Source organism: Erythranthe guttata, chromosome 14 (assembly GCF_056151865.1).
Source record: "Erythranthe guttata isolate IM_541 chromosome 14, IM_541, whole genome shotgun sequence".
In the NCBI taxonomy this organism is placed as follows: domain Eukaryota; kingdom Viridiplantae; phylum Streptophyta; class Magnoliopsida; order Lamiales; family Phrymaceae; genus Erythranthe; species Erythranthe guttata.
The window spans coordinates 24,266,874-24,281,122 of record NC_142546.1 but is presented as its reverse complement, the minus strand read 5'-3'; the positions used below and the strand labels follow the sequence as shown (position 1 = coordinate 24,281,122).

The 14,249-nt window shown below is 35.7% G+C and overlaps 2 protein-coding genes across 2 annotated transcripts; one reads left to right on the top strand and one right to left on the bottom strand.

Moving 5' to 3' along the window:
• Nucleotides 1-5,413: 5,413 nt before the first annotated feature.
• LOC105959367 (nucleolar GTP-binding protein) lies at nucleotides 5,414-6,913 on the top strand. Its single transcript, XM_012983454.2, has one exon. It carries the CDS (start codon nucleotides 5,640-5,642, stop codon nucleotides 6,666-6,668), a length of 1,029 nt encoding a protein of 342 aa, XP_012838908.2. The 5' UTR covers nucleotides 5,414-5,639; the 3' UTR covers nucleotides 6,669-6,913.
• A 934-nt stretch (nucleotides 6,914-7,847) lies between these two features.
• Nucleotides 7,848-10,345, bottom strand: LOC105959366 (inactive TPR repeat-containing thioredoxin TTL3). Its single transcript, XM_012983452.2, has 6 exons — nucleotides 9,362-10,345; nucleotides 9,082-9,277; nucleotides 8,823-8,995; nucleotides 8,403-8,736; nucleotides 8,194-8,320; nucleotides 7,848-8,085 (listed from the first exon to the last, which is right to left on the bottom strand). Exons 1-6 carry the CDS (start codon nucleotides 10,165-10,167, stop codon nucleotides 8,081-8,083), a joined length of 1,641 nt encoding a protein of 546 aa, XP_012838906.2. The 5' UTR covers nucleotides 10,168-10,345; the 3' UTR covers nucleotides 7,848-8,080.
• Between the last annotated feature and the right edge of the window lie 3,904 nt (nucleotides 10,346-14,249).

Below are 14,249 nucleotides of genomic sequence, written 5' to 3'. Positions count from 1 at the left end.
CATCACATCATATGACCGGCTGTGATGAACTTCTCACTAAATCACATGATGTCCATAACTGTCCTGTTGGACTTCCCAATGGCGCAGAAATAGTGGCAACAAAAGAAGGGACAGCGGTTATTGGAGAACAAATTAAATTGAATAATGTGTTATTTGTTCCTAACTTAAACTGCAACTTGCTATCTGTTGGACAGTTTCTAAATGAGACAAATTCTGTAATCACTCTTACTAAAAAATTGTGTGTAATACAGGATTGCACTATGAGGACGGTGATTGGAGTGGGTGACTATCGTGACGGGATCTACGTATTGCGTGGTGTGACAAAGGTACGGGCTCACAAGATTGGCTGCAAAGATAACGAGGAGCTTTGGCATAAACGTCTCGGGCATCCCTCATTTCGTCTAGTCGGGTCTTCTCCCAATTTTACTTTTGACACCAATAGTGGAATATTTAAGCATTGTGAAATTTGTCTTCGTGCCAAACAAACAAGAGATGTTTTTCCTTTAAGTGATAATAAAGCTACTGAGTTATTTTCATTGATTCATTGTGACTTGTGGGGGCCTTATCGTACTCCTTCTACTTGTGGAGCAGTATATTTTTTGACCATTGTTGATGATTTTTCTCGGTCTGTTTGGATTTATTTGTTAATTGAGAAACGAGAAGTCTCTGCTATTTTGCAAAATTTTTGTGCTATGGTGAATCGACAATTTGGCAAAGTCGTTAAAACAGTGAGAAGTGATAATGGAACAGAGTTTACATGTCTAAAAGAATATTTTGAAACCAATGGTATTTTACACCAAACGTCTTGTGTTGGTACACCGCAACGGAATGGCCGTGTTGAACGAAAGCATCGGCACATACTCAATGTAGCTCGTGCCTTAAGGTTTCAAGCTAAACTTCCTATTCGATTTTGGGGGGAGTGCATCTTAACTGCCGGATTTTTGATTAATCGTGTTCCATCTTCTGCTTTGGGTGGTAAGACTCCATATGAATTAATTTTTGGGCGTCCTCCTTCTTATGATTTATTTCGGACTTTTGGTTGTTTGTGTTTCGCTAGAAAGCGAGACTCCGATAAATTTGCTTCTCGCAGTCGGAAATGCATTTTCATGGGATATCCTTATGGGAAGAAGGGTTGGCGTTTGTTCGATTTGGAGACTAAGGAGTTGTTCGTCTCTAGGGATGTTGTTTTTAGCGAAAATGAATTTCCTTTTGCAAGTACAACGAATAATTCTGATGATAAGGAAATTGAGTTGCAAAATGAGGAATTGGGTAGTCCGGAATTTTTCGACTCTACTTTGATATCTACATCTGAGCCATCAGATGATAGGGAGAAAATTGATGACACTGTTGGCAGGGGGAGTTCAAGCGACGAGGGTAATGCAGCAACAACAACCCAGGAAACACGCCCTACTTCGAATGACGAGGGTGATGCAGCAGCAACAACCCAGGGAACACGTCCTACTCGTACTCGCAAAGCACCCAGTCACTTAACAGATTACATTTGTCACACCACACGTCTTCTTGATCCCGTCTCGGTGCCACCGCCTATTCACAGTTCCTCAGGTACTCCGTATCCTATAGCTAATTATGCTTGTTGTGATAAGTTCACTGTGCAACACAGAAAATTTCTTGCAGCCGTGAGTGCAGGTGTCGAGCCAACACATTTTTCCGAGGCAGTGAAAGATGAAAAATGGCGTCAGGCTATGAAAGAAGAGATTCAAGCTCTTGAAGACAATGGAACTTGGTCTGTTGTGACTTTGCCACAGGGTAAGAAACCCATTGGTTGCAAATGGGTGTATAAGATAAAATATAATTCCGATGGCACGGTTGAACGCTACAAAGCTCGCCTGGTGATTTTAGGGAACAGGCAGAAGGAAGGGATTGATTATCATGAAACCTTTGCACCGGTAGCCAAGATGGGAACCGTTCGGGTATTATTAGCTTTGGCAGCTATACATGACTGGGAACTCCATCAAATGGACGTTCGAAATGCTTTTCTCCATGGTGACTTGGCTGAGGAAGTATACATGCGACCGCCACCTGGCTTTCTCAGTTCTTCTCCTCATAAGGTATGCCGTTTGCGCAAATCGTTATATGGTTTACGCCAGGCACCAAGAAATTGGTTCGCAAAATTATCTAGCGCATTGTTGTCTTATGGATTTTCCCAATCTTATTCGGATTATTCTTTATTCACAATGCGACGTGATGGGGTATTCTTGGTCATACTTGTATATGTGGATGATTTAATTATAGCAGGGGATAATCGGGAGTCTATAGATCGTTTCAAGAGTTATCTCAATCGGTGTTTCCATATGAAGGATCTTGGGCGACTGAAATATTTTTTAGGTCTCGAAGTGGCTCGCGGCAAAGAAGGTATTTTTTTGTCTCAACGCAAATATGCATTGGATATTATTTGCGAGGCCGGGTTGCTCGGTGCAAAGCCTGCCAATATCCCGTTAGAGCAAAACCATGGCCTTGCTCTCGATAATAGTGAATTTGTGCATGACCCCGAGGCGTATCGGCGACTGGTTGGTCGATTGATTTACTTAACTATTACTCGACCGGAGTTGTGTTATTCGGTACATATTTTGGCTCAATTCATGCAATCTCCCCGAACTCGTCACTGGGAGGCTGCGCTTCGTGTTGTTCGATATTTGAAAGGTCGGCCTGGTCTAGGCATCATGCTCCGAGCGGATAGTGATCTTCAGTTGTTTGCCTATTGCGATTCCGACTGGGCGAGTTGTCCCCTTACTCGTCGTTCATTAACGGGGTATTTTGTACTCCTTGGTTCGTCTCCGGTATCTTGGAAGACCAAGAAACAACATACTGTATCGAGGTCATCTGCAGAAGCAGAGTATCGGTCCATGGCAACGACAACTTGTGAGTTGAAGTGGTTAAAGGGGTTGCTAAACTCGTTTGGTGTTTCACATACATTACCCATACAGCTTCATTGTGATAGCCAGGCGGCGATGCACATCGCATCTAATCCGGTGTTTCACGAACGAACAAAACATATAGAGATTGATTGTCATTCGGTTCGAAATGCTCTACAAGATGGCATTATCTCGACACACTACGTACGTACAGATGCACAATTGGCCGATATTTTCACCAAGGCTGTTGGAAAGCCACAGTTCGACTACTTTCTTTGCAAGTTGGGCACTCGTAATCCTCATGCACCCACTTGAGGGGGAGTATTGGCAGATTTGGTCAGATTTACCCAAATCACGATATATATTTTCTTTAGCTTATCTTTGGTTATTTCCTTTCTTACGGCAAAGCTGTAGAACTAGGGTTTATTTCTCTCAGCCGCATATAAATATATGATGTAACGTGAAGTTAAAAAAAAGACAGATACAGAGAAATACATAAGCTTTTCTCGAGAATTTTATCATTAAATAAATAATGATTTGCTTCATGCTCTTTATGACATATACATAATGTAAATATTATAAAAGCAATTTTTTTTTTTTTAATACAAAATACAAATTATGTTACGAAACAAAGAAATTTTGATTCCTAGATATTGATCCGTGACTCTGAATAGTTAAGATTGCGTATCAACTCTTCTAATGACGGTCGGTAATTTATTATCAGTTTTAGATAAATGTAAGATCAATAAAAGTGAAATTACATGTTATATAGATATAAAAAAATCATTTTAAGCATAGATAAAAAGTTCAATTGTGCAAAAGAAGGTTCCTATAAGTTATTTAATTCCCATGAAATTATTAGAATTTGGTATAAAATAAAGATATTAAAAATGTTGATCTAATGAAAAGGACCAATGGAAGCATAGTTGATAAGTCTAATCCGAAAGCAATATTTAGATAATGGATGTTAGGGCCCATATAGTAGCTAATGCTCTCAAGTGCCATCAACCCTTTCATCATTTCCTCTTAATCACCTTTAATTAAACAATTAACCCTTTTTATTTTATTTTATTTTATTTTACTTGTTGCTATTAAAATATTGTTTTTTTTTTCTTTCTCCTACTTGTAAACAATCAACTTTTCCATATAAAGTACTAATATGATGTTGCAAAAGCTTATTTAAAACTGATCATGAACTAAGTTGGAATTGAGTGTTTATTTCTAATAGTTGAGGAATTTTGCAAATTAATTGAAAATTTTGCTAAAATTATAGTTTTAAAGAATTTATTTTAAGAGAAGTAAAAGTAAAAGCTTGTTTTGAAAGCACATAAACACAAATTATATGCAGAAAAAAGCTTATAATCTATATATATTTAATTTTTTTTGCAAACACCATCTAAATGAGTTCACAACAATAATTCAAAAATTAGTTCAAATGAAAGTGTAAGAACTTAAAACCAATAGTTAGGTGAATCAATCCAAACAAGTGGTCAACAAATTTGTAAGCGTGATGAATATATTCGTCCAAATGTGATCACATAATAATGTGGTAACGTCATCCTCTATAGGAGATAAAATTTAAAAATAATATAACCATATATATATAATTGGCAAATTAAATGGATTATTTATATATTTTTAGATTAATAGATGTAAGTTAGATCCTTATTGGGACGTGTGCAAATCTTGTCATTTATTATTTTGTAAGCATTATTTAAAGTTAAAACCCTCACCACTCTGCCAACTAGTACATCTCAAAGCATCTTTCACCTAAACACCTAAATAGTAGTTGCTAAAAAGCCAATAAAACGTTACTTGGTAGTAGCAACTTTACATATGAGATAATCGAAATAATGCAATAATTAATAATTAAAAAATAATATAATTGGGGAAATTAAAAGAAAGAGCTATCTGGCGTGGGGCCCACCAGAGTCGAATTATGAATGATGATAGGATCATGAAACAAGCCTCGTGGTCACCAACTTTCCTTTTTTTTTTCTTTTTTATATTTGACATTGTTTGGCCTAAAAGTAAAGTGCTTCCTTCTAACACATTAAATTAAAGTTTTCTATATAAATTAAAAGTTTTTTTCAAAAATAAAAAATAAAATTAAAGAAGTGGAAAAACTAAAAAGGTCACTCACTTGTGAGAAGTGGGGCCCCATTTCGTAGACAGTGGGCAAAAAGGAGTGTTTCAGAAACCAAACAATTATGTAACTAACAACTGGTAAAGAAGCCTCCCACAAACTTTTTTAATTTCTTAAAATTTAGATATTAATTGTTTCTAAATCGAGCTTGTCGCACATAATTTATTTATTCAGTGCATGCATATTAGTTAGTAGTAGTGATCATATGTGACTCCGAGTTTCTTTATTATTAAGAAAAATGGTTACATAGTCTCTCGAATTCCCCCGATCATTTTCTCGTAAATTTGAAATAACGATTTGTTCGGATTATTAATTAATTAATTAATTATCCAAAATTTTAAGTGTCAACAATATATATAAATATAATATATATAAAAAGAAAAAAAAAAAGGCATATTACAAAAAGTCACAAAAGGAAAGCTGTACTCACACTGCCTCATATCATATATCATACCCCTCTCGTTTTCTTTTAAATTTAGTACTCATCAATCCAAACTTGATAATAAATCACAATCCCCAAACAGATGATAAAATAATCCCCACAGTTTTCGAGGATTATTAACCCAAAACTAACTCTCTTAAGAAGAAGAAGAAATTTTAGTAATAAATTACAGACAATTATGAAAGGTAGAGAAGCTGCAGGCAAAGGACCACCTTCTGCTGATTTACTGGTTTGTTTTCCGACCAGAGCTCATCTACGGCTAATGCCGAAGCCAATCTGCAGTCCATCTCGGCCGTCTGACACATCCACGCGCCGCCACCAGCACCACCCTCGCCAACACCACCCTCAGCCGTTTCCTCATCATCACCGGAGGAATAAATCCAGCGGCGGCGGCCATGCTAGCCCAGTGTTGTGGGCGAAAACGAAGGCTTCTAATCATCATCAGAACTCTGACATGTCTGAGCCCACGTCACCGAAAGTGACGTGTGCGGGTCAGATAAAAGTCCGGCCCAGCAAGCCGAGCTCGTGCAAGAACTGGCAGTCGGTGATGGAAGAGATCGAGAGGCTGCATAATCACAGGAAGCAGAAGAAGAGGTCCGCGTGGACGGACGCGCTAGGGTTCAAGAAGGACGTGATGCAGTTCTTGACTTGCTTGCGTAATGTGCGTTTCGATTTCCGCTGCTTCGGCTCTTATCCAACGGCTGTCCTCTCTTCCGACGACGACGACGATGACGATGACGATGACGTGGACGATGATGATGAAGTTTACGAGAAGAAGGTGGGCCCCAAAGAGGAGAGTGACTGTAATAATAATAATAATTCTGGAGATGTTTTCTCAAAGTGGTTCATGATCTTACAAGAGGATCGAGGTAAAGAATTTGTGTCCCGAGAGGAGGAGGCCGGAAAAGGGAAAATGATTGGGTCTTGTTTGGTTGATGAAGATGAAGATGAGGACGGTGGTTCTGCGGCGGCGCCGCCGCCGGCGAATGCGCTGTTGCTGATGAGGTGTCGATCAGCTCCGGCGAAAAGCTGGCTGGAAGAGAGAGAAGAGGAGGAGGAGAGAGAAAAGGAGGAACAGGGGGTGGTGGTAATGAGATGTGGAACGGAGTTTTCGAAACTTTCCGATGATATTGCAAAGGAAACATGGATCGTCGGAGCCGGAGGGATTAAAGATATGCTTTCTAGAAGCACAAGTTCAAGGAGATGATCATCATTAATTAATTATTCATTATTATCAACATTCATCTTTCATATACTTCTTTTCTTCTTTTTCTTTTTCTTTTTCTTTTTTATTTACTTATTATGAATAATTGATGTTGAAAATAATATATATATTCTGTATTCGCTTTGATTTTTAATTTTTTTTTTTTTTTTTGAAAATATGTTTTGCTCTGTTTTGAATATGTATTACTCTGTACAGAGAAATTTATATAAATATTTGGAGTTGTTTAATTGTTGGGTCCTATGAAAAATATAATTTAACTTGAGTAGTTAGTTATATTTTTTTTATTATATTCAGTTGTTTTATTAATATAAATATGCACATCAATTATACACAATTTATTATGATAATTGGATATTTAATAAAAAAAAAATCATTTGATGTTCATATGTGAAATCAAATACGACACAAAAATAATAGTAATGGTTATTTTATATGTTTGTTTGTTGATATATTTGTTTTCTTTTGTATATTTAAAATTTAGCTTTATATATAACTCATAATCACAATAAAACACCAACCCCACACACACACACCAAATTTGGTCGATTTTTATGGCATAATTCACAAGTGACACAAAGCATATAGAGTTATAGATGCATACATGTGCAATAAGAACTTTTATTTGAAAATTTTGTTATCAACCTTTTTCTAGTCAAATCACACAATAAAGTTATTTATCTGATCTGATCTAATCCTATCTTCTGATCTAATCCTATCTTGACAACCAAACGAGACTTTAATTAATTACACATTTTTTTGCTCGAATCTCGAAGGGTAATTGGAAGTCCAAGTATCACAAATAATGAGGCAAGACACACATTACCAAACAAGGAAAGAAGACAATTGTAACAACTCAATTTAAGATGCACTAAAAGTAACCATGATTAAAGACATTCTGCATTGCATTCAATGAGTTTAATTTACATAATTTCAAATTCATCCATGTAATAAGTGGCAGCAAATTAAAGACCAATGAGAGAAGAGGTATAAATCGTTTGAGCCCAACACACTTTATAAAGGTCTTTTTAGTAATTGGGCTGAAATTTCTGTAGTAGGAGCCCATCATACATGAATTGCACACGTTGGGATATAATAAAAAAGAATAGAAAAAAAAAAACCCAGTTTTTTTTTTCTTTTAATAAATAATAATTGCCAATCCAATCACACACTAGAAAATTATATTAATTTCCAAAAAAAAAAAAAAAAAAAAAAACCCTAAGCCGAAAATCTACTGTACAAACTCTAACAAAACAAAGACAAGAAAGAAAAAAAAAAAAAAAAAAAGAAGTTGTGTGAATTTCCTTACAACTTGTGAAACAATGAATGTAAGTGTTATTCTAAATGTTGAGATAACTTTGACAACCTCTGATTGGCTGGATGGCTGGCTGGCTATTTTAACCTGAAACAAGCAGTTAAATAAACATGCAGTCAATTTTGAAGAAAGGTTTTATATAATTGATGAACTATTGTAAACTTTGGAGTATATATATAATAAATGAATAATTACCACTTGTATTGTGCATTTTATTGAGCTGCATCTTCGCTTCCGAAAACGCGGCACTAACATCTTCGTCTCCAGGTATTTCCTGCATCACCATCTCGTAATCTTGAATCGCAGCTCCCCATTTTTCCAACTACATCACATCAATTACATAATTATTTTCATAAAAAAAATTAATTTTTATTTTTTGAAGGATCAAGATTCAAGAAAGTCACCTGAGCATTAGAATTAGCCCTACGCAATCTGGCCTTAGAGTACGAAGGCCGTAAAACGAGAGCAGCAGTACAATCTTCAACCGCTTTCTCGTATTGTCCTAGTTTATATCTACAAGCACCTCTATTGCACAGCAAAACAGAGTTGTGTGGATCTTTCTCCAGCCCTTTGTTGTACGAAACCAAAGCCTCCGAAAACCTCGATCCCTTGAATAACCGGTTCCCGTTTATTCTAGCGGACCCCACGCATCTCACTCTCTCCGCAGTTAACTTGATGCTATTGCTGCAGTTATCGAGCTTTAAAGCTTGTTCAACAGCGCCCGCAGCATCCTCAAACCTATAGTACTTGAAATGCAGCTTACTTAAGACATTCAATTCATAACTAAAATCGAAAGTACGAGGTAACAACTTTGTACTAATTACCTGCCATTAGCCATGTAAACCAGTGCATGAACTTGTAATAGACCAGCTGTGACAGAGGAGCCGAATAATTCAGAATATAACTCGGTGGTGAAAATCGGTGCGTTTTGTATAACATTGTACGCCTCTTCGTGTAAACGGAGCCCAATCAAAGCCTCTGCTTTCATCGCGTAAATCTATACGTAGACGAGCAAAATAATAATTAAAGCCCATGTACAAGAAATATACTAAAAAAAAAACTCGTATTCGGAAAATATCTAACCTGTGGAGCAGAATCGGAACCCAAGGAAAATGCAATATTTGTCTCATTGAGCAGGTTTTTCCAATCTCCAAGATTTCGAGCTTCAATGCACTTATCAAGGCAATTCTTGAGATCTTGAGCCCGAAGAATATTCTCCGGCCCGGATTTTCGTCCTGAGCATTTGCAGTGATAAATCGCTTCCTCGGCTTCTCCCAATCTTGCAAAAAAAAAAAAAAAATAATCGTTCGAAATAAAAATGCATTCTTGAAATCAATTCCCTTTCAAATGTTTTAAAAACTACCTCAAGTACAGTTTGGCCAGCCTAAAATGAGCGTTTAAATACAAAGAATCGATCCGAGTAGCCTCTCTGCATACGAAAACAGCCTCCACAAAACGGCCTAATTCCACCAAAGCAGCACTCTTGTTGCTATAATAGCAAGCCTTTGTTGGATCAACGGAAATCGCCTGATCGTACAACGCTAAAGCCTCCTCGTATTTTCCCTGCTTGTACTTTTCGTTTCCTAGCGACTTTATTACATCAGGATTCGATTTATTCCTCGGACTATTACGAACAATGTTCCCAAGTAATTGATGCTGTCCGGTTTCCACCTTCCTTGCAATATTCACCTTAGGCAGATCACTTGTGCTGTCCCTTTTCAGCTGTTTTATGTTTCCCAAGTGGCTTAAAAGCATGACATTGCCCGTTGAAGCTCGATAGTGGGCCCCGTTCGGATCGAATTTCGCTTGATCGGATAGTGTGAGGCTAAATTCTTCGTTCGCGGGAGGTTTTGAGAGGGACGGAACCGTAAGTTGGGACGATTTGTTCGAGCCGGAGTTGTTCGAGGACGACGACGACGATTTCCTTGCAGCGTCCGAGACTCGGGCCCGCCTGGCCGGAATCGGGTTTTTCTCCGGCGGGTTTTGGCCGGAGAAGTTTTCTCCGGCGAGTTGTTGCTGCTTCTTGAAATGTGGACTGCCGCCGCCGCCGCTGCCGCCTTGGAGCATGGCAGTGGTTCTTGGCCTTAATAATCCCTTGAGGTGGAAAAGTGAGCCCATAAAACCACAGCCAATCTCATTTTCCATTGCATACTTTGCAGTTTGTGCCATTGATTATTGATATATATATGTATATATATATAAATAAAAATAAAAATAAATTCAAGATTTTTCCTGAACTATCTTGGGTTATTTTCAATGAATAGACATGAAAATTCCCATGTAAGGAAATGCAAAAAAAAAAAAAAAAAGAAAATCAAGAAGTGTATACGTATATTGGGTTGAAAGTGAAGGATTCAAATGTGATAGGTGAGGTTGAATTTATCTAACTTTGGTGGACTAATTAATAGAGTGGATGCCAAGAAACCAACTTTATCTCTTTTTGTCTCTCTACACACTAACTAACAAGACCCTGTCAAATTAATTTCAAATTAGGGCTAATACATATATTTATATATAATATATATTTGGTTTGCATTGCACTAGTGGAGATCTTGTTTAAATCAAGCTAGTGAAAGTCTTATCAATGGAATTATTGTAATAAGACTATTAATAGAAGGAATATTATATGTTTTTCAATTAAATTAAACATTCGATAAAACAAAACAAGTGGGACCTATTTAATTTTTCTAATCTAAAGGATTCTCATCTAAATTGCTTTTGTATATAAAAAACATTGATTTCATCATTTGTCATGCCACTACCACAGTTATTGAATAGTTAATCCCAATTAAAGTATTTGAGCCATTGGCTGATTGCACTTGATGATTGAGTATTTGGTAGAATTTGTTTTTTCTTTGTTTTATTTCCTTTTTTTTGTTTTGCCATGATTATCATTAAATACATAATATGTTTGAATAAAAAACCAAATGCAATTTAATTTGCTCATTGTACAACAAATGTTTCACTAACATTAATATTTTTGTAAGAAAAATAAAATGCAAAATTGATTTATTTATTATTTTATTTATGAAGTTTGACTGAAAAAAAGAAAAATAAAATTGGACTAGGACTGAACATTAGTTACAGAAGACAGTGTGACATATGATGGGCCAGTAATATTGTTGAATGTGAAAACTTAGAATAAGAGGAGAGAAGATTTCAACCACGATTCTGTTCATTTAAAAGACGGTTTTAATTCTTTGTATTTTGCAATAAATCTAATTTAATATTATTATAAAGAATTAGCTGTCACCTGTGTCATGTCACAGAAAACATTATACTAATTTGCACAAAAATAAATCATAATTTTATTTTTTAACCTTGTCTCACTAGCAAAGTCCTATGAATAAAATAATCAGTAATTAATCACCTACTTATTAATTATATTTTTTGAACAATTAAACTATTTTTGTTTTTTCTGTAATGTATATTAATCAGTGAAATGAGATACAATACAATTATACAAAATGTGGTAATTAAAAAAAAAAAAAATCCGTACAGAAAGAAGAGACAGACGACCGACATTATTATATTTGCAGCAAATTAAATTAAAAAAGAAAAAAAGGAAGATAATAAATGTCAGACAGTGAAATGTTTGGATGGACAGAATCTAAGAATATTACTAATAATTGGTCCAAATTTGTAGAAACGGCGTCGTCTTGCTTTCGCATTTGTTTTTTCTCCCGAACCCATGCAAATAAAAAACCGTCGGTGCAATACATTATTTATATTCTTATTAGTTTATTTATTTATTATTACTATTATAATGTTTTAGATATTCCGAAACATTTTCATAATTAATTTATCATCCTGTCTGCAGGTAAAAAAAAAATTCCATTTTTATTTGTTTGAGTAAGGGAATTAAAATATTAGTGCTTTATTTGCCGACAAAAGTGCATGCAACTCTTCTAACCACTTTACGGTAAGATGGCCGGAGATGCACATAAAGTTAATTACCCATATAATTACACCAAGTAAAGCCTAAAAACCAGTCAACTTTCTACAATAATTATTATTATTGATTTTGATTTGAAAAGATTGGGGAATCATTTACTTTTGTTATTTATCTTTATTTAGCAATTCATCGGCATGATTCTTATGAAAAATATATAGCAAAATCAGTGAAGAAAGATGAGATCGCCCACAATCTTTGAATCGCAATTTGGTGAACTGCCTCAATCATGATTTATAGTATATATATACACAACTTCCACTGCACTCCACTATTTATGTATGTCCAAATATATATATGTAAATTACCACAAGCCCTGAGGTATCGTCAATTTACGAAAAAACCCCTCTTTTTTGAATAATTACATCAACCCTCCTCAACTATGTTTTTTTCTTACATCTTCACCCTTATGGTGTCAAATTCAACATAATCATCTACATTTCGTGGAATGTGCTCTAGGTTGTACTTGTTTTGTGTAAAAATACAGTTTCTGATGCACCACAATCTGGTATATACAAGCCAAAAAACACATATTATGATCATCTTGCTTCCAAATGTAGGGTTCGAATGGGATAAAACGGGTAACAAAATTATAATATTTCTTATAATCTCGAAGATTTACTAAATTTGAAACCGCAAGAATGGACGTATAAGAAAATTTATAATTAAGGGGTGGTTGTAATTACCCAAATAAGAGAGAAGTTTTTAAAATTTAACCATAGCTCAGGGGTGGTTGTAATTTATCCTATATATAATATTATTTATACAATGGGCCAAGCCCATCAGAATCAATAGGCCCACAGTAGGCCCAATCATGCTAATATCATAATACACACGTACCAAGTTATATATATTTTGTAGATTTTGCACAGTATTTTATATTTTGAAATTATATATATATATATATATATATATATATATATATATATATATATATATATATATATATATATATATATATATATATATATATATTCTTACTTTTCTTCTTTGCCGGTGGTGGCGGGTCCGGTAGAAGAAAGACCAGGCTCCTCGTCTTTAATTAGATTCAATATTTCCATTTTTTTAGAAAAAAACGCACTCAATGCTACTAATTATCAAGTATTTTGATCAATTAATTAAAGTGGAGTTGAGCTGGAAGACCAATCCACGTGGAAGGAGCTGATTAAAGCCAGCTGATCCGATAACGTACTCTTCGAACTAACCTTGTGATAAGGTGGCAACTATTGATGATTGGAGTTGAAGGGATCAAAGCAATTAGAGGGGGAAGCTTACGGCAAGATTACTTGCGGGATATAAGGAATGATGAATTGCTGAAGTTAGTAAGAGAAACATACACACACTTGCACCATAACACACACACTAGATCAAAAGAGAGAAAAGTTAGAACCGCGGGAAGAAATTTGGGAATTATGAGATTTCTTGATCTCTTATAATCTTTTTGATGAACGTAGGCCATTTAAGACTGAACCACGTAATTCTTTTCTTTTGTGTTGGGCTTATTGTGTTGGAATTATATGGACCATAAGTCAATAATATAGTTTGGGTTGGGTGTTGTTGGGCCAATCCAACAAGGCCGTACAAAATTATCTAGATTGGAACCATTAAATCAGCCCATACAACATGGGAATATATATTAGTCCATATTTTTTATCAATTTTTTCGTTGAACGAATCATCAGTAAACTCGTTTGTATTTTATTTTAATAATGATCAAGAATCATAATATTGATTGCAGCTAGCTTTCATACATTAAAACATCAAACCGGCCTAACATTTTGCTCTCACTGTCAATGTGTGTGTAAACTAAACTTTGACTTATCACATCACCTACCGGCAGCTTCCTTGCTCTCCTACCATCCACGGCGGCCCCACCATCACCACCACCACCACCACCACCACCACCCAGAAAAAAAGAAAAACAGCGCACAGTGCATATATAATGGAGTCCATTATTTTCCTCTAACTTCCTCTCCCTCCGCCTTTTCTTCTTCTTTTTTCCTTTTCCACCTCTTCTTCAGTTATATATTTATTTATTTAGTAATTAATAAAAAGAAATTGATGATGATGATGAATTCTGGAAGTACGCAATCGGAGGAGGGTGATGAAGAGGAGGAGTTTATTATTGATGATTCTAATTCGGAATATTCCATCTCTTCTTTCTTCAACCCTTCATCATCATCATCATCAACCTCAAACACACACCAAAACACCACTTCTTCCTTTCACCCTCACCACACACTACACCACAATCATCATCTCTTCTGGTCTGCTGGATTAACATCTCATCAAACCACCAC